The 25,694-nt window shown below is 40.9% G+C and overlaps 1 protein-coding gene across 1 annotated transcript in view; it reads right to left on the bottom strand.

Moving 5' to 3' along the window:
• ITGA9 (integrin subunit alpha 9) overlaps window positions 1–25,694 on the bottom strand; it is a 297,598-nt gene that overhangs the window by 83,246 nt on the left and 188,658 nt on the right. Inside the window, exon 18 of the mRNA XM_084620253.1 lies at window positions 24,723–24,873. Coding sequence (XP_084476379.1) covers window positions 24,723–24,873 — 151 coding nt within the window. The remainder of the gene's footprint in view (window positions 1–24,722; window positions 24,874–25,694) is intronic.

Below are 25,694 nucleotides of genomic sequence, written 5' to 3' on the forward strand. Positions count from 1 at the left end.
CCCGAATATCCCTATGAAGTTTTTATTCCACCGACTCATACATAGAGATACACAGCCTTCAAATTACGCAAGCCGAGGACTGTACTATACTACCAATATCCTCAGTTTATTTTTCAGGAACAAAATACAAACATTTCTAGAAGGTGCACTTAACAGAAGTTTGTTTGCCTGGTGGTGCTGTCTCCTTCTTTGATTATGGTTAAGTAAAACATTTTTGTTTAGATGAAAAAAAACCAACAAATTAATAGATTCCCAGTCTCTCTCTCTCACACGCACGCACACACACACACACACACCCTGGCACATAGGGAAAAAAAAACTGTGGAAACCGCTTGACCAAATATCGGCAGAAGCTCATGGCTTGGGTGATGTTTAAAGGTTGTTTAACTTGTCAGGCTTTATGAAAATGCTCCACTCCTTCCAAAAGGTACAAAAGGACAGTAACTGACTGAAGCAACATGTCAAAAGATCTGGCACACATTACCAGAATGTACAGTTTTGTTGCTTTGCTGGTCATGTGGCATCTATTGTTTGAGCGTACCAGTAAAACAATCTGAATATAATTCACAGACATGTGCGCTTAATTTTCTTTTTGTTTTAAATCAACAATACCCCTCCCATGTAGCATCGTGAACCCAAACACAAGAGCACCATAATTCTGCATGCAAACCAGAAAGTAAGACTGGGCAGAAACAACAGTGAATTTGTTTAGTCCACTTTTATTGTCCCAACCGGTGAAAAGCAAAGTTGATGTTTTAATAATCTTTCAGTTTGAATAAGCTAGGCCCTGATCCTGCAACCTTTAACACATGGGCCACTGGATGTGCCCATATCCCTACCAAAGACACTGCAGCTTAGAACAGACACTCTAGTCCATCCACATTGTGGAACTGGATCCCTAAAACACTATTTATAAAACAAACACAAGGAAAGGAAATGAACAACTATAATCTTCTTTTTGAATTTTTGTTTCTGAGAAGTCACTTTAAGGTCCTGATCCTGCAATCACTTGTGGCTCGTCTGCTCTAGAGAAGTGTAAATTCTAGTGCACACTAATGTGTTGCTCACTAACTGGCCTGACTAGACCCTTCAGGAATGCACTAAAAGTTCCTTAATGTGCACTGATGTCGTCCTGTATTAAAACAGTACTATACAGGGAACTTTTAGTGCATGCCAGCTGGCTCCACACAGGCCAGTTAGTGTGCATCACACTAATCTGCACTAGAATTTGCACCCCTCTTGTGTAGACAAACCCTTATAATCATGCCTAGGTGCTTGCAGGACTGAGGCCTAGGTTAGTAACCATACTTTGATCATGGAGGATACAAGAAAAAGTAGGGACTGAAAAAACAAAGCTGTAGCATCTAATCGGAAATATTTTTCACAACTCTGTTATTATGATAAACTATTTCATACATAATTGTTTCATTATTACATTGTAGGTATATTTTACATTCCTGATTGAATATATTTGGTAAACTACAAACTCTGTTGATTAATTCCTTTGGAAGAATTGTATTAGAAAAAAAATCACCGTTGTGAAAAATGGGTTCTCAAGGTAGATTAACTATGGGCCTACGCGAAATGCAGTGTGTTTGTGGTCTCAAACCAATTCCCGCTAAACAGGTCCTCCCCGACATAGCACAAAAATCCTTCAGAATTGGCACCAGTTGGGACCTTGGTTCGCATTCTCACCATAGAAGCTGCGGCTGGACATACTCAGGAAAATAATAGTAAGCGTTAATTGCTATATTTGCACATTATGGTCCTGATTCAGGACAGCACTTAGGTACATGCTTAACTTTAAGCATGTGCTTAAGCTCCATTGATTTCAACTTATGCTGTGCTCAATAAGGATGTTACCCTGACTCAGGGCCTACATGAACACATTTCTCAAACAGGCCAATTATTTAGATTTGTAGTTAATATTAATAGCCTCGGCCTTCTGTGCAGTGTCCCTGAAAATGTATCTGTTCACAGCTTGCAAAACAGTTTTCTAAGCGCTTAGCTACTCTACACATGGGCTAGGCAAGTGCCTCTCATTACCCTACCTTAAAAGAAAGTCTCAACTCTGATGATATTTGCGGGTTTTGTTTTTCTTAATTATTCTTTCTACTCTTGCTTTGGCCTTCCAATGATGCTAATCGACAGCGTTGCTAATTGTGGTTTTCCTAGGATTTTAAGGGGATGATTTTTGCTTTAATTCCATCTTTAACTCTCATCACCCCACACTCTTCATAATGTTTTCATTGAAATGTCTTGGATGTTAGCAGTTCCAAGTTCATTTAATATGGCTTACAGACACCACTAGGGAATATTATCTGGCTTTTTTCCAAATAACACGAAACAAAAGTCACTGATGAACTTCAGTCACTGTAATCCACACTTTACATAGAGAGAAAGAGAGCAATTGAAAATGCTGTAGTTCTTCAAAGCTTTTATAAATCTACCAATTTGGGCTGAGTATCTACACCCAGAGCAAGTGCAGCACAGAATTATTTAATCTGAGAAGCCCCTTCTCAGGGATCAGACAGAACTACTTTCAATGCACAATTACCTGGGTGTTATGTTTTTGTGCAGTATGGGCTTTTTAATTAATTAAAAAAAAACCTGCAAGAATTAAAAGATAATTAGCAGTATTTATAAGAGAGAATTCCTGTCTGCACTGTACAATAATCCAACCTGAAATGATTTAAACATTGATTCTAATCTTCTTAAAGTGCATCTTCAACTTTGTCTAGTTTGTCACCCTGAATGCTATTCTCTTTCTCTCTTCTCTACTTACAATTAGGAAGTTGAATGCCTGCTTTTTCCCTCCCCTCACCAACAGCATTGTTCACTGTCTGGACAGATAGTTAATATTTCCTTTATGTCCACAGGCCTGATTCTGCCAGCTGCTGATTTCCCTCAACTCCTTTTGATTTCATTGGAATTTGAGAGCATTCAGCCAGTACCTCATGGGAGGGACTCAGCACCCCACAGGATGAGGGCCCATCATTCTGATAAAGTAACTTTTGCATTCTTAAACTAAGAAACAGGTGAGTGAGAAAAGCACTTACACCCAAGCTTTTTGTACTGTCAACATCCAATTTTCCATTTCACCCCCTAATTGCTGGCTGAAAGAGTTCTGTCATATTACAAGGGGGGGAACATGAAGTGTAGAAACACTCCCATCTAATTACAAGATTCTTTCATGAAGCCACAGTTGCTGACATTACAGCAGGTATGCAGAACATACCGGCAACACGAGAGGACATAGGATGAATCTCTTGCTTCCAATATATAGAGTGGACCGGGAGAAACAAGGAATCTTCTTACCAATAGCTGCAGGCCAGTAACAGTTTTGCAGATGCATTAGGGTAGTCCATTTAAGTTGGTCATAACATTAAAAGCAATGCAAGGTCCAAGAAAAATTCTCATATGCATTTCACTGAATTTTTGGTAAAACTAGATGTGGACTTCTAGTCTGAGCAGACAACTGGAAGCAAAGATCACCTCCATTCTACTCCACTCTCTGACACCAAGTTTACTCAGTAGCCTCAAGGAAACGCTGCTTTTGTTTCACCGTTTGGAAACCGTGTGCGCAGTTCTCAACATGCCAAAATCAAAATGCGTGACAAAGACCCAGGGTGAGGGACACAAAATTACCCATGCAGGAAACTTAAAATGAGGTGGTCTTCATTTCCATAAGTGTAGAAATGCTTTCTATAACCTCAACTTCATGATTCTTATGGCTGGTGTAAATAATTTCCAACAACAAAAGTGAGGGGACACCATATTTGTGTGGAATATAGATAACCACAGGCACATCTACACTGGAAAAAAAAACCCAAATACACAGCAGTGAGTCTCAGAGCCCTGACTCGGGCTCACACTATGGGGCTAAAAATAGCAGAGTAGACAGCCTGAGCTCTGAGATCCCTCCCCTCTACCCCTGGTTTCAGAGCCTGACCAGAGCCATTTTTAGCTTCACAAGTTGACCCAGGTTCAGACTCACTGCAGTGCAGACATATCTCAAGGGACTAAGATGAGGGACATGAGTGATATAATAATGAGAATACCCACTGTTGTGAGCATAAATTACTTAAAGTGTGCAAATTGACCTGTTAAGCATAACTCATTAGGAGAAATATTACCACAGGGAAATACACGTAGATAAGGACTTGCACAATTAGATGTTTTCATGACTAAAGTTTCAACATCTACTTATGTTTTTGATGCAGTTTCATGATTAAAGTTTCAACATCTACTTATGTTTTTGATGCAGTTGGACTGAAGACTATTTTCTACTTGGGAATCAAATCAAGTAGTAGATGTAAAGAATAGTGGGATGGAATAAATAGACTTTTGGCTTAGAGAAGTTGTTTTTTTTTTAATGATGTTAAGGGAACTGACATTGTCCCTTTACTCATTAGAGACATATTTCCACAACCAGCTGAAACCAGTTCATAGTTGTATTGTAAATGATAAATTCTTCTGCTCAAAAAGTGACTGTTTAACAAGATCCCAATCCTAAAAACATGCTCAAGCACTAGTAACTTTACACACATATGTTCACATGCATGAAATTATTTGTACATGTAAATATCTGCAGGATTATGCCTGAATGTGTCCGCCCTTTTCTTTTCTATGTAAAAGTATGTTGGAGAAGAAAAAAATCTCTCAGTTGTTTTATAAAGAAAAAAAAGTTCTCTTTGGCATTAGACACAGATTTCGTGTCCTACTCCATGATCTCATTAGTAAATGTTGTGGACACACCCCGCCCCCAACTTCCAGTAACCCTGGCTCCACAGCTTGGATTCTCTGCTTATTTTGGGAAAGTGACTATTTCTATGTCATTAATTAAATTTTCTCCCTCCTCCCTAATTGAGGCTATTTATGGATCATGAGATCACAGATCCTGACCTACACAGGAAGTCTCTGAGTGAAGAGGGAGAGAAACATATATTAAAAAACAAGCCTCTTTTTTTTGGATGTTTAAATCTTACTTATTCTTCCCCTCTCTCTTCTGTAAGTGTATTTTTAACTGCGACAATTCCATATTCAAATACAGTAACTAAGAAAAACTAAATGGTGATGGAGAGAAAGTTAGAACATCTTTAAAAAATTATTAGCATTTGACCCAAACCAAGAGCTTCAGGAACAGGCTTACAAAACATAACAGCTTTTCTATAACTCTCTCTTTCAAGACACAAGTGTGTGGGAGCGGGTGTAGTGCAAGGGAGGGGAAGGAGACACTTCTGTTATTTAAACCACAGCACTCCCATTCTGAGGAAGTTTAACTGCTTTGCGACTAGACCTCCTCTTCTCCTACTTTGCTCCCTTTTTAGCTGAACAAACCAATTAGATTTACTTCTGCTTTGATTTTTGCCTTTAAAATATTAGGTATGCCAAGTCTTCACCTTCCCTATGTTTGCTGGAGGCGTGGGAATGGTGGGGAGGAAATGTTAGCCCACAAACTGAAGGGACAGGGGTATTCATTATTTTATTAAGTCAGCATTTCTTCCAGCAGGAGTTTGAATTAAATAGGTGGTGGTGGTGGTGTTTTGTTTTTTTTTAACTGATAAAAATCCTCTCCTCCTCAGTCGCTCAAGATTCAGTGTTTTGTCATAATCTCACTTGGTCTTCAGATCAGATTATTTGTGGCATCTCTAACATGCCCAATAAAAGTTAGGGTTTCTCCCTATTTCACTATATATAGTAGTTTGAAAGTTCACAGGATGAGAAACACTTCTTGCCATACATAAACTTAAACTTTTTCTTGAATAAAGCTTTTAATTACAGCTGGCATTTATAAGACACCTGCTAGTTGTGATTAGCATCTGAAAAGTGACATCATTTGCAACACCATCAGTGTGGGAGCTCTGTGTCAGATCACACACCAACCAGTTCCTAAACCCCCAACCTGTGTTAATACTGGTTCAACAATCAGAAGGAGACGAGGTAATATAGCAAATTATTTTGTTTACTCACTAAGGGCCAAATCGTGGCCCAGCCCTACGTGGGCTACACATAGAGGAAATCAAACCAGTCAGAATAATATCCAACTCTTGAATTGCTGTTTAAATCTTGACCAGAACCAAAAAACCAATTTTTTTTAAGTGTAAAAAAGTTCAAATGACTTTTTCCCTTCCTTGATTTCCTTGCACATCTACCACTTCCTACTTCCAGTTGGGTCTGTAATCAAATGCTACAAGAGAGGCTTGCATGAGAAATATCTCCCGCCTGTCTGCAAGCAGGAAGTACTGGAAATTTCAAAAGGAAGCCTGTTCTCATGCAATTTCCAGACCAATTTTGCAAATCTAAGACTTTGGATAATGTCTGGATAATCATCCGAATGTCTGAGAACTTATCCGAACCAAACTATCAAAGCCTTCCAAAGTTCACTCATCACTATTTAATTGTCTTTAGCACACACACTGGGGTTACCTCTAGAGTTCCATGTGCCTACATCTTGGAGAAGAAAGCTCTGGGAAATGTTGAAGTAAGATTATCATCAGCACAAATGTCAGTTCATTCATTTTCTACCAAAAAAGGAGAAGACTGTTCCCCTTCACAGGAAAGGTTGAGCTGGAATCCTCTAGCCTTCATGGTATTTTAACAGAGACTCTCTTAAGCAGGTCCTGGCAGGAAGCACTGCTTGCACTTGGATTCATTTTTATTCTCTCTCTTTAGAAATCCATTTTGGCTGTCTTTTCTTTAAAAAAAAAACAAATCCCAAGCTATGAAAAAAATAATGTTAATAGGATGACATCATTAAAATAAGGTCAAGTTGTACTTCCTTTTATAAGGTTGCACTTATTGTTCACTGTTATCGTATCATCTTTAATGAACATATGAGACCATGGACTATTTAGATGCTTGCTTGTAACAAAGCAGTGAGGGGTAGTGCACGTTTTTTGTTTTTTGTTCTTGTTTTTTTTTATCATTCAGTCAAAGCACCAGAAGAAATTATTGAAAACTTGAAGGACAGCTACCTTAACTTCCACCAGTGTAAACTGATATAATAATATAGGACAGTTTCACAAGCTTTATTTACCTGTTGAATGGTGAAATATCATCAGGGAGTGTCACTACCAAAAGAAAAATCTATCTATGAATAATGTGCAGTGATTTTTTTTGTGAGCAGCTTTTACTTGTCCTTTATAAAGCTAACTCATTAAACACCCTGACTCATAACTTCATTAAGGCACTTTACAAACTTCTTGCGTGTTGCAAGTACTTCTTGACACAAAAGAGTCATTATGTGCTAGAATGGACCGATACAGAGAAAAAGAATGCAAGCCAAAACAACAAACAAGCCCATTGTTCAGAGTTGTGCTTTGCATCCAGCATTTCAAAACCCTTCACATGCAAAAACTATGTGCAGTCACTGAACAAAATAAAGCCAAGTTTCATTTGAGGTCTATTACTTATCCCTCTGTACACGTTCCAGGTGAGTTAGGGCGCCAATAGTACCCTGGGTTTTTACAGACTAAGGCACTGGCTCACTTCATGACCTTGGCCAAATAACTTTAATTGCCTTGTACTTCAGTCAGCACATATGAGAAACAGGTAAAAAGTACATCATGACTGGAAATGAGATGCTGAGATTTCCTAGGTAAAATAATTTAAATATCACACAAACAGAATATACACTCTTTGTATAGTCATGTGTATTGAGCAATCTATTCATCCTGAATATTTCCAAAACATCTGTCACCTTCACATCTAAACTCATTGACTTATAAACATAATCAGCAGGTATGTGTGTTTCTTAGTAAATATTGATGAAAAAATCAAGATTAATTTCAAACAGCATTCATTGGTTTACTGGCTTATAAATTATCCCAAGAACTAAGATTTTTCTCCCTACATCAGGGAACTAAGGTGACTGGGGAGATTAGTGTTCTGATTTTCAGAGATGCTGAGGACCCATAAGTATCCTATTGACTTCAATGGGAGAACATTTTTCCAGTTATTTTTCGTTAAAGCCAACTGTATTCTCTCTTCTCTTTCAAGTATTCTGCTCTGCTACCCAGCAATCTTACACAAACTTCCTTCCAGCCAGGAGCTAATTACCGATCTATAGGAGGATATTGATAATGCCACCCAGCTTAGCCTGTTGTTTCTGTGATGTGTACTGCAGTCACCACTATTGTGCAGACAGAGATGCATCCGTCTTGTTGTTGCAAGGCTCAGGACCACAGACAAATTCATACATTACTACCTTCATTACTCCTTTGCCACCTAACTGAATGGTATGCAAAAGTATTAATGGACACATCAAAACAGATCACCAACAAAATGATCTCCTTTCACTTTCATGTAAGAAAACAGCAGTTAGAATAACCTTCCTTCAGTGGAAAGAATCGTTATGGACAACAAGGAAATTTTAGCTTGTCGTCAATCAGGGAGGGAGATTTTATATTGTACATCTATGCTTTTTCATTGTTCTCAGATCCAAGGGTTTGGTTCTGTGGTCACCTATGCAAATTGGTGAGGCTTTTTATCCAACATTTCCCAGGAAAGGGGGGGTGCAAGTGTTGGGAGGATTGTTCATTGTTCTTAAGATCCAAGGGTCTGGGTCTGTAGTCACCTAGGCAAATTGGTGAGGCTTTTTACCAAACCTTGTCCAGGAAGTGGGGTACAAGGTTTTGGGAAGTATTTTGGGGGGAAGGACGCATCCAAACAGCTCTTCCCCAGTAACCAGTACTAGTTTGGTGGTGGTAGCGGCCAGTCCAAGGACAACGGGTGGAATATTTTGTACCTTGGGGAAGTTTTGACCTAAGCTGGTAAAGATAAGCTTAGGAGGTTTTTCATGCAGGTCCCCACATCTGTACCCTAGAGTTCAGAGTGGGGGAGGAACCTTGACATGGTGGAGGGTGAGAAAACCTGGATTTGTGCTGGAAATGGCCCAACTTGATGATCACTTCAGATAAGCTATTACCAGCAGGACAGTGGGGTGGAAGGAGGTATTGTTTCATATTCTCTGTGTGTATATAAAGTCTGCTGCAGTTTCCACGGTATGCATCCGATGAAGTGAGCTGTAGCTCACGAAAGCTCATGCTCAAATAAATTGGTTAGTCTCTAAGGTGCCACAAGTCCTCCTTTTCTATTCATACTGTGGTTTTTTTAGAACATATTCAACCCCTTTGCTACACACACACACACACACAGAGCCCCATTCATTAGTGAGGCAAAATAAAAAGACAACTGTGTACTTGCAGCCAAGCAAAAGAAACCTCATTTCCTAGAGCCAAAACTCATATCTCTCACATCCTGAAAATGGCCAGAATACAGCCTCTTTACTGCAGGTACTTTGTTGGATGCAGGTTATAACCACTACTGAATATTAAAGTCCAGGAGAAAAGCCAGCCATGTGCACATTTCACTCTTGACAAAAGTGGAACTACTTTTGCTAAGTCTATTTGTAAGTCTGATCATAACAATTCACTTTAGTACAATTTTCCCCTCTAGTACGGAAAGGGACTGTACCATAGTTCTTAATGTGAACTCTAATCTCAGTGTTGTTTCTACTATCACATTCTTTTACAAAATAAAAATAAATTAACTTAATAGTGAATGTAAACAAAATTGGGTAAATGTCTGTAGGGCCTTGATAAATTAACGTACACTGTACAAAACTATTTTAAGATTCATTCATTTGTAGAAGTTATTCACCATTAATCAAATGTTTTTCAGCTGTTCAAAAACCCGTTGGAATTGAACATGTGGAATAAGAGATCTAGCTTCAGGATCCAGACAGATGGTGGGAAAATGTGTGGCATATCAGAGGCCAAGTCTACACTACAAACTTAAAATTGGTATAACTACGACGCTCAGGGTCTGACCTCCAGTGCAGACAGCACTACGTCAACAGAAGGGCTTCTATCATCGACACAGTTAATCCACCTTTGCGAGAGGTGGTAGCTACGCCAACAGGAGAGGAACGCTCTCCCGTCAGCATATTCGCATCTTCACCGAAGCACTACAGCAGTGCAGCTGCACCGGTGCCACTGTGCCGCTGCAGCGTTTTAAGTGTAGACCTGCCTTCAGCCCAGTTAGAAGGCTTTCCCGCTCCTTTTCCCAATGGCTCCGTTAACTACCCACATGAGAAAACATACTCTTGGCTTTAACCACTTGAACTGTGCTTCTGCATTTCCTACAAGGAATCCAGAGACTTTTTTCAGAGCTCATATTAGCAGCCCTTAGAGGTCTCCACCTGGCATCATGTGGGTAGAAGACACAGGTACCTGGCCAGGAAGCAGTCCCCAAGTAGCAGGATCACAATTGCTGGGGAAAGAAAAGGAGGACTTGTGGCACCTTAGAGACTAACCAATTTATTTGAGCCTAAGCTTCCGTGAGCTACAGCTCACTTCATCGGATGCAGCTTATGCTCAGATAAATTGGTTAGTCTCTAACGTGCCACAAGTACTCCTTTTTATTTTGCGAATACAGACTAACACGGCTGCTATTCTGAAACCTGTCAATTGCTGGGGAGAAAAGCAGGCCAGCCAATCACAGTAACTGCTCTCCACCTTCCAGACACACCAGAGATCTGTTTCAGGGCACTAGGGTCCAGTTAGCACCGAAGCCCAGTCACCAATCTCTTGAGGAGTAACTGGATGCAGTTGGAAATTTCACAAAATCAGTTGGACTTGTAAGATTTTTGCCATTCTCTGAAGAGCAACTCATGAGATTTTATTGCTACTGAATGCAAGCCTGACCCTTAGCCCAGTCCAGATCTGCAGGTCACCTCCTTCACATATCTCTAAGTTTGTACAAGCCCTCAACCTTTTTATCAGAACAAGCTGCTCTGCAAGACAGCACACCCCCCACTCATAAATGATCTAAAGCAGTGGTTCTCAACCTCTCCAGACTATTACCAGACTATTACCCCTGAGGGAATTCTGCACCAAAAAATGAAATATTCCATGCACAGGTATGGGGGGCTCCTGATGCAGGGGGAGGCTTGGCAGAATGGGGACTTGGGGGGGGGGGGCTCAGTGGGGAGGTTCTGGGTGCAGGAGGCTCCTCATACAGATGGGGCTTGGCAGGGGGGTTCCAGATGCGTGGGTGGGGGGGAGGGGTCACTGTACAGGGAGCTGCTCCCCCTGTCCGCCCAGCCCCTCTGCATCCACCCCCACAACCGTACCTCCTCCCACGCTGAGCCTCACACACACACACCCATACTCAGACCCACCCCCCACCCCATGGTACAAAGCTTCCTGAAGCAAGGGGAAGTTTCTGGGGCTTGATCTGACCCAGCCCTGGTTCCCCTGTGCAGGGAAGGTGGAGGGGGAACTCTGCTTCCTTCTCCCTGCTCCCAAGCTGGGACTAACATCCATCCCCAGACCCCCCTCCCCCCAGTGATTTACCTCTCTCTCTCTCTGAGCAGACAGGCTGAGCTGCTGAGAGGGGTACAGAGTAGCAGTAACAAAAACACTAACCCAGGAACCTATCCTCGCAACAAAGCCCGTTGCCAACTGTGTCCACATATCTATTCAGGGGACACCATCATAGGGCCTAATCACATCAGCCACACTTATCAGAGGCTCGTTCACCTGCACATCTACCAGTGTGATATATGCCATCATGTGCCAGCAAAGCCCCTCTGCCATGTACATTGGCCAAACTGGACAGTCTCTACGTAAAAGAATAAATGGACACAAATCAGACCTCAAGAATTATAACATTCAAAAACCGGAGAACACTTCAATCTCTCTGGTCACTCGATTACAGACCTAAAAGTGGCTATTCTTCAACAAAAAAACTTCAGAAACAGACTCCAACAAAAGACTGCTGAATTGGAATTAATTTTCAAACTGGACACCATTAACTTAGGCTTGAATAAAGACTGGGAGTGGATGTGTCATTACACAAAGTAAATAAACAACCCCTCCCCTTCCCCCCCCCACCACTGTTCCTCACACGTTCTTGTCAACTGCTGGAAATGGCTCACCTTGATTATCACTACAAAAGTTTTTTTTTTCTCTCCTGCTGGTAGTAGCTCACCTTACCTGATCACTCTCGTTACAGTGTGTATGGTAACACCCATTTTTTCACGTTCTCTATGTATATAAAATCTTCCCACTGTATTTTCCACTGCATGCATCCGATGAAGTGAGCTGTAGCTCACAAAAGCTTATGCTCAAATAAATTTGTTTGTCTCTAAGGTGCCAAAGTACTCCTTTTCTTTTTGAGAGGGGTGAGTGAGCACTGGTCCAGCTACTCTTTGCTTCCCCACAGAAACCATTTTCTGCAAGGAAGCAAAGGGATTCTGCGCAGGAGAAGGGCATTTTTCTGCTGCGCCGCAGTTGCGCACAATGTCACCAGGAGTAACGAGTGTACCCCTTTCAGGAGTCTCAAACCCGAGCCCCATCACCCGGGGCTGAAGCATGTAATTTAGTTTTGTGTGGTCCAAGGCAAATGTGCTGCATGCTACCGCCTAATGCCAGCCCTGCACTTGGAAACCCCCTACATCCATCCTGTGACCCCCCCACCCCAGGTTGAGAAACGCAGATCTAGATGAATTGACGTACCCTCTGGAAGACCTCTGCATAACCTTGGTTGAGAACCACTGCTTTAAAAACACTGAAACAGTTAAGGGACAAACTCAAGAAAGACTAAACTCTGGAAAAGTGACATTTTTAAAAAAAATTTACCTTTAAGATAAATCAGTTCCAGCTCTGTGTCATCTTAATCTGAGCCTAATCCTTTTAACCCAGGAAATCTGCAGCTAGTTTCAGAATGTACAGTATATAGAACCTTAAAACATCAAGACCTAAGAAATCATAAATTGCTGTAAAACTTTTAAGTTAGATCATAGACCCCTCAGGAAAAAAAATGAAAATGTAAAGACAAATCAGCAACCAATCCAAAATACATTCTCCAAAAATACAAGTGTTATAGACAGGTCCTTAATTAGTAAGCTCCTATAAGTTGTAGTTTGAAAACCATGATGCATCCTTTGCTCACAGAAATGTGAAACTGTAGCTCTTGAATGGTCCACATTGTATATTAAAACTCCATCTTTTTCATACTTTTTCTAACATGGTGTCTAAGTCAATGGCATGCAGCTTCCATATCCTCAGCCAGGTTCTACATGCTTCCGCATACCAAAAGTGCGGTGAAATCAGTAAAGAAAGGGGGGGGAATGAGAGAGAGAGAGAGAGAGAGAGGGAGAGAGAGAGAGAGAGAGAGAGAGATTCTGGTCTCCAACAATGTTATGTTTGTTCATTAAAAAAAGGGAAACTCTGAAAATCTTACACAAAAATGAATGGAGGCACAAATGAATCCAGTTAAGGCAGCCAGGCAGCAGAGTATGTCTTAGGCCACGGCTGTACCTAATAACTCTTACAAAGCTGCAAAACTACAGACTTCACAGAACTAAATGTCTGACAGGCAGGAATAAGAATATCCAGACAGGAATCAAGGTTTGTGTGTCCAAAAGACATGCCCAGAATTATATGTTGGTATATCCTAGTTGAAAGGATTATTTTCATACTATTACAAATTCAAATCAAAATCTGAATAAAAGTACCATTAACATTCTATTAACAGAGCATCACATTAGATTAACAGCTTTGTACAGAGAAATCATGTGTGACTAAATTTCCCTCCCCACCCCAAACCGTACTCTGTTTGTGGATTAATGCTTTCCAATATGTTTTGTAATAATAATTAAAATACATCCGTGTGATGCAGGGGAGAAACTGCCCACCAGCTTGGCTGAGTTAAGGAGAGCCTTTGGGCCCAGTTAGCCCCACCCCATTATACCTGTAGCCAATGCCAGGCCTGGAGTCGGGAGAAAAGGGGAGAGCTGACTGGCAAAGAGGCAGGAGCTAGCTACCATCCTACCTGAAGGGAAGGATCACTAGCCTGCCAGCCAAGGCAGCCACTAGTGAGCACCAGAGCACTGTCTCTCAGCCAAGAGAGACGGTGGAGGAGACTTTGGAGCCTCTGGCAACCTAGGTAACTGGGTGACTGCAGCCCAGAGACGTTGTGGGGTTCACCAAACTTACAGCTGTCCCGCCTGAAGGAACCTGGAACCATGCCACGAAAGATCCATGAGAGGGTGCCATGGGAGGCAGAGCACTCCAGCGAATTGGACTATAAGGGCCATACTCCAAACTGAAGGGGCCTGATAGGAAGTAGCCCAGAGCAGTGGATTTAGACCATGTCTACACTAGCAAAACTTTTGTCACTCACGGTGTGAAAAAAAACATCCCCCTGGGGGATAAATTTTGTGAACATAAGTGCTCATGTGCACAGTGCTATGTCATTGGGAGATGCTCTCCCGCCAACATAGCTACCACCACTTGTCATAATAAAACCAGCTCAACAACAGAGAGCTCTCCCCTGACAATATAATGCAGCTACACGAGCGTTCCACAGCAGCACAACTGTATCAGTGCCGCTGTGAGCTTGTAAGTATAGACATGCCCTTAGACTCCCTCCTCGGAGTGCCCCTTGTTCAGGGGTCAACTCACACAGGACCCTGGGCTGGGACCTGGTGGAATGGGAGGGCCTGGGTCCCCCTGTCCCTCCTGCCTGAAAGACTAAGGCGCCTGGACCAGAGAAAAAAGGGGCCACCACAAACATTATTTTTAAAAATTAAAAGCAGAAAAAAATTCAAAATGACAAAAATAAAATGCAAGAATCAGTATTAATTTCATAAAGGAGTAACAAAAAACATGTTAATTTTCCACTGTGTTTTCATACTGTAAGCTGCCCAAACGTACATACAAAAGTGATTCAAGAACACTAACAATATGGTATTCAAACTTTAAACACTGCAATTCATGGCTGCTTAATTTTAAAAGAAAGGTATTAAATACCATAAGCAAATATAGGTGGTATCAGTTCTTACATGTACTGCAAAGTTATCTATCTATCTATCTATATAATAGAAAACCCTGTAACTGAAAAACCTTTTAAAAGATTAACTGGATGCAGAAAATGTGATAGAAAATAACCAGAAAAAAGCCCCCAAAGGTAATTTTTAAAGTGTGAAAAATAATATTTAGCTTATAATAGCAATAATGACTTTGGCACAGAGCATTTCCTGGGGATTAATTAATTTTAAATCAACCTAGAGCCACAAGTCCCTCCAAGTCAATTATTAATCTCCAGGAAATGCCTTTTAGAGCCACATTCATTTACTTCAGCTCTTCCATCCTCAGAATCCTGAACTCAACACACGTCAACAGGTTTTGCACAGCAACAATTGAGGACATGGCCAATCCCTAAAACAGTGCAGGGAGAGATTATAGTATGCAATGAAAACTGCATAAACTAATGGCAATGTTGAAGTGTAAGTATATAATCATTACTTATTGAATTGGGATCTTGAAACAGGTTTGATCTTTTAAAAATAAAAGCTTAGCAGTTCACTTGTAAGGCTTTATTTTTAAGAGGTGCTGCCCTGTTTTATGGAAGAGCTTTGTAGCACAGGCTCTCTTTTCCCCCTGCTAAGTGGAAATTATTCAATTACTATTCTGCAGATGGTTGTAGTCAAAAGTCATACACAGGTTTCCTGCATTCCTCCCACAATCAGGTTGCTCTGCAATACTCCTGTGGCCCCGGAATCAGCCTGGTTCAAAACTTCACACAGCTTGGTTGTTATGGCTCTGTTGACTTACTATGAGAGAATGTTGCCTACTCACAACTATCAATTCAGGATCAAGCACTGAAAAAAACACAAAAAACCCTAACACCCCACTTGACTAGAGTTATTTTATGAAACTTTCATCTGTATTCTTCGCTCATGCATTATGAAATGTCACAAGAAGTGTTTTCTCACAGTCCTGCTCTTTTCTGTACTGAAAGAACAGATTACCAGCCTTATGCAGTGTTGTCAGCCTGTCAGAAACCTCCTTTATGTCAGAGATAAGCATACCTAGCTCTGATGAATTTACCTGGATCCTGTTTGAACCCCTTCTGAAGGTGAAAGGTTATTGCACAGAGAGGAGGAAGGAGAGAAAAGACTTTTGCATTACTTAATTTTCAAGAAAAATGAAGGCACCTTTGAGAGCATTTCATTTGACTCTCAAAGGAAGGGAGGAGAGTCTGAGTAAGACAGAACAGAGAAGGGAGAAAGAAACATACATTCTGGAGCCAAACATAGTGAAGTTTTTCTCACACTGGCACTAGTCAGGAAGTTCAAGACAGCATCATCAATGCCCTGGTGCACCGGAATAAAACAAAAGGAAAGCAAAGCATTTACAGTATTCTGAACAACACTAGGCCCTTCTTTTTCAACTTGCACCTCAAAGCTCACTTTTGCACTCAATACAGGGGTAACTGGGGGAATTTTAAGGGCTAGTGATAGACAGGAAGTCAGACAAGATCAAATATTTCCCTCTCACCGTAAACTCTATGAATCTATATATTTATGAAAGCTCTTTGCAATATTCAGAACATCTTTACATGGTGTACCCTGGTTCTTCGGCCCTTATGCAGAAAAAAAACACCCATTGACTTCGGAGTTTTGCTTGCAAAAGGACTGTAGGAGCATGCCCTATGTTAATAAAAAAAAATTAAACAGTGGGATTCAGTTTTATTTATAGATCCTATTAACACCATGGGAGATATTTGAGCTGGTAGATGAAAGCAAACAATTACCATCAGTTCCTGCCATGGAGCAGTGATATACAGTGTGCCATAGGGCAAGCACCACTTAAATAAATATAAGGTTACAATTCTATTGGAATTTCGGTTCAGGATGCCATTTATCTCCTGGCACCATCTTGAGCTGCCTGTCTTAAAAGTGAGCAAAAGAAACTCCTAAGAGACCGGAACTGACCTTTTGGAGCAAAGGCTGATAAACTTCTAGATTCAAGTTACAAGTAAAACAAGCGAAGAACCAACTGCCTGGTGCTATAAAGAATAAGCCATTGAAAGCTGACGGTTACTTAATGGCCTCTAGAAAGGTCATTAAGCTGGGTTTAATTTGGTATTTAAACCCCACTCCTAAAAGAGACAGGGGACATGTTTTGTTCCAAAAGGTTTGTCACTCTGGATGCTATTATATTATTGCTAAACCTCAGTGTTAAAAGCAGTGCCAGCTAAAATTTAAGTTTGGGGGTGGGTGGGAGAGAGGAGATATTACTTAAGCATTTTGCAAAATATATATATTTGCTCACAAAAGAAAAAGCTGTAATGATCTTAGTTCATCCTCTTCCTCTCACTTTAACCACTTCTGTGTCTTTACAGGCCTATTATTACATTTGAAGTCAAATGAACTATATAACCATAAAGCCATCTAAGCTGCCCATGCTGAACTTATGCTGTTTAGAAGGCACTTAATGAGTGGGGTATTGGGAGAAGAGACCTAGAAAAACGTTGTTAAATCAATGCAAGAAGAAGAAGGAGAAGAAGTGGGAGTAAATTGCTCCCCACAAAGACAGGGCAGAATGATCTGTCCCCGGGAGGACTGACTATGTAAAGATAACTCTGATCAAGTGTAATGAGCTTATAATACACTGAGATCTACTCTCTACAGTGGATATACACTGGTTTCAATGTTACAGGTCAGCACTGGCCAATGGGAGGAAAATTTTTTTCCAAAAGTAATGGGAAAAAATATATATAGGTGAAATTCACCTCTGTGTAGGGGGCCAGTAGATATCCTATGCCCTACTTAAACCCCCATTAAGTAGGGTTTAAATTTCAAATTAAACTCAGCTGTAAAAAGTAACATCACTTTACCTTGGACATTTATTAAACTGTTTTTAAGAGGATACGTAGAATCAGGACTACAGAGAGCTTTTCTAATGGCAGAGATCTATTATTTGTATTTATTTTGAGGAGAAATAAGGAGAAGTGGTGTAAATGAGGAGAAGTGGTGGTTTAAAAGAAAAGAATTTGCAGAATTAAACCTGGTGGCATAGGCCCTGACTCCGTGGGTGCTCTGGGGCTGGAACACCCACAATAAAAAATAGTGGGTGCTCTGCACCCACCAGCCACCCGCTTATCAGCTGTTCAGCAGGCAGGAAGTGCTGGGGGACGGGAACCATGGGGGCGGCAAGAGGCGGAGAAAGGGCGGGGTGCACTAGGGGAAGGGGCGGAGTGGGGATGGAGCACCCACCCAGAAAAATGAAAGTCGGTGCCTGTGCCTGGTGGTTTAAAGTTTGACAACGAACTGGAGATTTGCATTTGATAACCAAAAGTTGTGTCTTTGAGCAACAGTCCTCCTTTCATTTCAGCCTCTGGCTAATAAGTGTATGATAAATTTGAAGCCCCCAGAACTGCTCTCTGGCTACTGCTAAGGAAAAGGATTTCTCTCTGTCCCTCACTCCAGATTACTCCCCCACTTTCCTTTATTCCTTTTTATGCCCTCCTCCATGAATAGCTCTCATACCTTGCTTTTGAGGCTCAGAGCTTTTCCCCAACAGCACCAGAGTGGAATTGACCTGATTCTTGTCAGTTTAACTGCTGCCTACCTCCTGTGAATAGCAGCCATGAAACAGACCAGAGTAAACCTGGGAAATTAACATGAGAACATTTCCACCAACACTGAAATAATTTGATTTACCAATCACTGCTCCCCTTTTGTGTTCTCGTTCCATACACCTGTGAGCAAGCAAATTTACTGCCACTAATGTTCGTAGAGAGAGAATTTCAGTGTTCACGCCAGATATGTTTGGGCTCTCAGCTAACCAGGGAACAGAAACAATAGCACGTAACTTATCTGACCAATCAGAACTAAGAAACCTGTTCACTAAATGAATATGAATAATGAAGAAAACGGAGGAAATCATGGCCTTCTTGTGGAAAAAGCAGGCTAAACTTCTTAAATAAATTATTCACATTACATTTGCTCTGCTCTAGGCCAGAGGCTTGTTAATTTCACTCAACTGTTGCTTGGGAAACCTATGAGAAGCAACAGAGGCATTAGAGGTTACTGGCTGACTATGGACTCATGGGGTCTGCCAGAAATGACCCATAGTGGGAAATGATTGTCAGCAATGGGCTTCCCCTGACTTCTTCTCCCCGCATCTAGTGTTGCAAATGGTTTAGGCTCCTAGATTTCTACCTCCCATTGTAAAAACACTGAGATCTGAGGGTGCTATGTAAAAATGAAGCATTACCATTACTACTTTTGAGTGTGCTTCCAACAATGCCAGAGAAAGTATGGCATGATGCCTCCGGATTCAGTCACTCTTACTGTACCTCTGTTGAAAACATTTTTATCTTGTCTACATCACCAGCTAAACATTTTCAACACCAGCTGAGGAATGGTTAGAGAAATGCTTGCTGTGACAACCATCGTCAGCAAATATCATTCTCGTCTTGTGGACAGATTCAAGGACCACACTGCGTCAGTTCACATGAAAGTTAAATTATGCAGAAACTGATTGTTCAGTGTTCTGTCCCTTACACACACATGCGCCAGTGAAAGCTTTCTGATCACCACTATTAAGGGGATTTTTCAGTCTCTGAATAATAACATTTTTTCTGAAACACAATTAAGATCACTGGATAATAAAATATAGATCTTCTAATTCCCTACTTTTAGTTTTATGGAAAGGGGAGGTTAGTTCATGATCTGAAGTGACACAGAAAAGGGGTCAAAGAAATTTATTTGCCAAAAACAGTAACAAATACCATTCTTAAATCAAGAGGTGAGATTTTTTTTTAAATGAAGACAACAAGTTTAATCCTCACACTGAATCATTTAATCAGTTGATGCATTTTAATATATATGATTTATTCATCAATCCAAAAACATGCTCTTTCACACCCATATGCACCTGTAAAGATGTACGGTCTCATGTATCAGAGACCAAGGATTCCTGAGTTCTATTCCTCATTCTACCTCTTACACATTACGGTAGCTATGAACAAGCTCTTTAACCCCTCTGGGCCTCAGTTCTCTCATCTGTAAAATAACTTTCACATAGGGGTCGTGTGAGGTTTAATTCGTTAATGAGCTTCCACACACTTGGAGGAAAGACGTTATGGAAGTGCATAATATAGCTCATGCAAGGTAGAAAAGTAAGATGTAGCTAATAAAGGGTTGCAGCAAATTATTTCTCTGAAGGAGAAGAGGGGGGCTGTAGGAAAGAGAAGAGAAGAGAAGATGTATGAAATAGATACGGGGGAGGAGGGGAAGGAAGTCTAGTCTTGTGGTCAAGGCACTGGAGTACGACTCCGGAGATCTGAGTTAAATTCCCCCAGCACTGCCATAGATATCATGTGTGACCTTGAGCAGGTCACTTAATCTCTATGCCTCACTTCCCCATCTATAAAATGGAGATAATCATACTTCCTTTCACCCACCCTATATGTTGTCTATTTAGATTGTAATTCTTCCAGTCGGGAGCTGTCTCTTATTGTGCACATGCACTGCCCAGTACAAGGCAGGCCTGGATCTCAGGTAAGGCCCCCAGGTGCCACTGTAATGAAAATGAATAATAAGTGTGAGTCACCATCCATTGCACAGGTCTCTCTGGGTGATCACAGCTGTCCTTCATACCTTACTCAGGATTTAGGAGCAAAGACATCAATCTAGTCCTTAGAGAGTGAACACCTTGGGGCAGGAGAGTTATATGCCATGCTATGCATCCTTGTGGGACTCTATAAATAATAATATCCCTGTGTATAACCTTGAGATCCTGGATAAAAGGTGCTATAAATATATTCGGTATTATCATGAATGATAATTTCCTGTTTTCAAATTTACGAAAGGGCTATCGCTAAATGATCGCTTCCTTCTGAAATTTCAGTATAGGTGGGGTTGGAAGCTCCAACAGTTAAGGTTGCCTACCATTTCTCATTATAAAACCCAGTTTTCAGTTGCTTATAACTTAGCCAAATTTTAATTGTTTGGACTGAAATTTTACATGCCAGGTGTCTGCCTCAGTGTATGTCTACACAGCAATGTAAGCCCGGGCTTGAGCCTAAGGTCAACTCTAATGCCCCTTGAGTCCACACACCAATTGTGCTAACCTAGGGCTCAGACCTATGGTCCCAGGATGCTGCAGAGCTCAAGGGGTCCAGCCCTACTGCTTTCCTGTGTGCACATGGCTCCAGCTTGACTCGGGTCCTGGAAGTCCTGAGGATGTATCCCAGAGCTTCTGACAGAAGAGCATTCTGCAGGCAGCCAGCAGAGTGACTGGAAGCACTGTTACTGCCTGGCCAAATGCACTCCCCCTTCATGCTCCGGCTCCTCCTCGCTGCTGTGCGGAGCTTGCCGAGAGCAGGGAGTAAACCTGACAGGTTTGAGGTTGCCAGCATGTTGGGGATCATCCCTCCCCTGGCCATGCTAAGCGGGGAGCTCTGCCGCTCCCCTTCCCTACAGGGCAGCCGCTTGTTCCTGCTCTGCTCCCTGTCCCTTGCTCCCATGCCCCCCTGCCCTTCCTGGGGCTGTGCGCGCAGAGGCGCCCTGGCAGCGTGCACTCTGATGGCGGTGAGTGGGAGCCAGCCCCAAAACCTCCCCCCTGCCTCCTGGGCTGCAGTGGAGGCAGAGAGAAGGAATCCTAGGGGATGCTGGAGCACACTGCACCCCAAGCCCTGGGGATGCACTTCAGGAGAGCCATCTAAAAATTTAGAATTGCAAAGTTTCATTTTAACAGTTTGACAGCCCTGGAGACTGACGTCCTAATTATCCTCAGAACAGGTGCACATGGGCAATGTCCTGCCAATGTAACTCAGCCTAGAGGTGGTGAGCCCAGTTCCCAGATTAGATGGCTGAACCCTTTTGGCTGAAATTTTTCATTCTCGTTATCTATCTCAAACTGAATAGTGTAGGAAAATTTCAGCCCAAATGGTTAAAATTAGGCAAAGTCATAAGCAACTGAACCCAGGGTTTTATCATGAGAAGGATGAGACAGCCTTAACAGGCAGTGATATAGAGATGAATTTTAAAGTGTATATATATAAAAATCTCAGTTATTTGCATAGATATTATATAACTGCTACTTAATATTTTTATTTGGTTTTCCATACTGTGACTACAGTCTATATTTGAACATTTTTCACATTTTAAGAAGTGTGTCGAGTGATCAGCAAAGCTGACAATCAGTGCTGAGTCTGTTTAATAACTGAAAGAAGCAACAGGTTCGAGATGTAGTAAAATAAAAAGTAAATGTACAGGTTTGAAAAGCCAACCCCTTATAGTAACCTCTGCTTCATGTGTATTTCCCAATTAAAGGACTGACTTTCAGAAGCTATGGAAAGAAAACTTCGGGCTTTCATCCATGGCACAGAGGACAACTGGCTGTAGAGTAAAAGGAAAAAACAGAGAGGGGAATAAATGAGGTCTTTCCAATATCAGTCAGTGTACTCTTTTTCACACGATGAGAAGCAGCAGTAGCTCTGCTAAGTAATGTCACTCTCATAGTTCATGCCCGCTCAGCTTCCACAAGAAAAAAAGGCAGCAACAATAACACATTTGTTTAAATAAATGTTACTTTAATAATTACAGAGTTAGGCCAACATTTTCCTTAAGCCATAATCTTAGGCATTCTGTCTCAATGTCCCTTATACACCAATTTTGTTTTGTCTAAGAAGATGGCTTTTTTAAAAGTCTCAAATTATTGTCCTCTCACTTGTAGTTATAACCACCATTTGCAAGTTCATTGTATTTAAAATCTAAGAAGCAATACTCTGGAGACACATTGAAAACAAACCGGAGGGACACTTAACCGTAAATCAAGAAGAATGTCAGAGGCAGGTTAGTAAAGCCCATCTTGCTAGCCATGTGTTTTTTATCCTAAAGTTCCCCACTGCTGAGAAAGATCATCATGCAGTTGGTCCCTCTCCACTTGGGTGATAATCATTAAATGGCAGTTGTTGCTAAACGTTTCTATGCAACAATAGACTCTTTCACTCAGAAACTGCTCCACTAGGGGGATTCTTCTGAGTCATCATTTTTATTTGGTATTTTATGTCTGGATTTTTGCCTGGGCAATTTTCAACCAGGAACAAAATATGTATTTTTAAAAAAGTATTACAATGTGTACTGAGTATAGATGTCAGAAGTTGGGAATGAACTATGGAATTTGTGATTAAGAGTATTTCAGACAAATTATATCCACCGAGGTTAGTGAGAATTGGTACTGATGTAGTCTCTGCACAGCTATAATCCAGTTCCCATCTGGATAAACTATGAGGCCAAAGGCAGAGTATTTTATCCTAATGAGAGAGCTGAGTGAAAGCCTGCTGTAGAGTAAAACTGCACAACAGCACTCTTGTCACTGAGACTCTACAAAGTAGTTAGTTGTTAATAAAAAGAGAGGCGAGTGGGAAGGGGGGGGGCAGAACTGCAGACACATCAAAAAAGAGCGGAGATTACAGTGCAACCAGTATAGGAAAGGGATTTTGAAAATGTAAGACTATACGCTCACTTGATCTGTGGTGAACATTTTCTTAACAATTTCTAACTTATATTAGAAAGATTCACTAAAGAGTGAAATAAACCGAAAAGCAATCTCTCATTTGCTCCAGAAATTGCTTCCTCACATCTGTCTCCAGACTGCGTTAGACACAGGTGCAAGCTAGAGCATCGAGGGCAACAGTATCATCTTTAGCTTGTTCCCAGACAGTACTTGCCAAAAGGAACAAATGAGGTGCCTCTAGTGGTCTAATTAATCCATGTGTAAAAGATATTCTACCCTAGCTACAGAACAAAACAAAATAATTATTTAAAGCACATATATTGAGTTCTGGTCCTGTTCCCACTGAAGTCAATGGAAACACTCCAATGGCAGCCAGGACAATCCCTAGAAATCTATGTGTTAAACTCCCATTAACATCACAGTGCATACTGGCAGATGTCATTTCTGTTTGTTTAGACAAAGAGCTACAGCATACATGTAATGTACTTTGTCTGATGCGGCACATTACAATACAAAACTATTGCTCTAAAGTTCTTAAAAGTAACTGAAAATGGAATATAATGCTCAAAATTGAAGACGAGGAGAATTACTGTCCATTAGAAGTGTTCCCACACCTCCACACCCCCGGCCTAGAGTGGAAGAGTTTTCCTTATAACCAAAAAAACTGTCAGTCTTTAAAATATATTGAATGACTTCAATGGGACCAGAATTTCACCCATATATTTTGCCGCATCTTTGCTGTAGTTTTTAACTTCTCTGTGTTAGCTCAGCATGATACGACCAACGAGCAACAGCAGACAGAGCTTCAGCAAAGAGGGAACAATTGTGAAAGCCAATATTTTATAAAAGTAAATGATAAAAATTCCTCTTATATTTTACAGTGTCTGCTCTTCACAATTTCTTTAACATGTGTTACTTCCATTCAGAACCATCTCTGGCACACCTCTATGTTAAAAGATGATTACAATTATTATTTTTAAAGAACTTAGATCCTACATCAGATTATGCTCATGAGAAATTTGAAAGACGTAAATCTAAACAGGAAGAAATCAAAGCTCAGACTCTTAGTTTTTCGATCCCAAACATTCTACTGTGAATTCTAAAACAACCAACCTCTTTCTAAACAACCACCTTTCTTTTTCATTCCCATAGCCATCTCAGCAGCAGCAACTGGTCAGTCCGATATGATGTGTAGAAATACAGAGTCCATCATCAACACAGATTAAACTCACAAAACAAATAGCTTAAGTAAAGACCTAAGATAAGCGGGTACAACCTCAGAATTCCTTGGAGATGTGGCTATTTAACGGTGGGTCTCAATTTGTCCCCAGGTCCATTAGGTATGTTTCCAGTAACATTACAAAGTCTGCCCTCAGGGAGATTGTCCTTTCTTACCTTTTGCCACATTTTGATAAAGAAGAGCTCCCTGGAAAAGTTGAAGAACACGTTGGTATCATACGCATCGTCCCCAATGTTAGAGATGGAGATATTAAGTGAAATGTTCTTTACTGCTCCCAATGCCAGATAGCGGGTTTTCTCATCAACACTGTAATCAGAAGTGAACACACAAGTTAGTGCCTTGCTACTCACTCACTTTCTTCCTTCCACCTTCAATTGTTTACGAAACCAAAGTCAATATTAAAATGCGTATCACATGTGAGATGTGTGCATAATGGTACCAGCATAGGACTGGGTGCCAGTAACGTCTCAGTTCTAATCCTGACTCTGGCACTGGCTATCTTGCTGGCCCTAAGCAAGTCACTTAACCCATCTTTGTAAAATTGAGATACTTATTTTAATCTACAAAAAGAAAAGGAGGACTTGTGGCACCTTAGAGACTAACAAACTACGCTCACGAAAGCTTATGCTCAAATAAATTTGTTAGTCTCTAAGGTGCCACAAGTCCTCCTTTTCTTTTTGCGGATACAGACTAACTCGGCTGCTACTCAAACTTATTTTAATCTACTGTACCATCACAGAACTATTGTGAGGATTAAATAGTTACAGTTTATACAGTGTTTTGATGATAAAGTGTTACGTAGGGGCTAAGTATTGTTATAGTAATATTCAAAGATAAATGCTCTTCTATTTTGTTTCCTAAAAATGGAAGGTTATTTTAACATTATAGTAACTTTCTGAAAATCCTCTTACTTTGAGCTCCTCTGCTGAAAAGGACAAAACCAAAGAGGGCTAGTCAAGATCTAGAAAGCAACTATATGCTGAAAAGGAATTTTAAGAAGTTATAACCATCCACTGAATAATAATTAGATTGGAAGTTCTTTGGGGCAGGGATTGTCTTTTTGGTCTATGTTTGTGAAGGAACTAGCAGGATATGGGACTCCTAGGTGCGAACACAGTGCAAATATG

The sequence above is a fragment of the Lepidochelys olivacea genome, assembly GCF_965140295.1.
Source record: "Lepidochelys olivacea isolate rLepOli2 genome assembly, chromosome: 2".
Lineage (NCBI taxonomy): Eukaryota > Metazoa > Chordata > Testudines > Cheloniidae > Lepidochelys > Lepidochelys olivacea.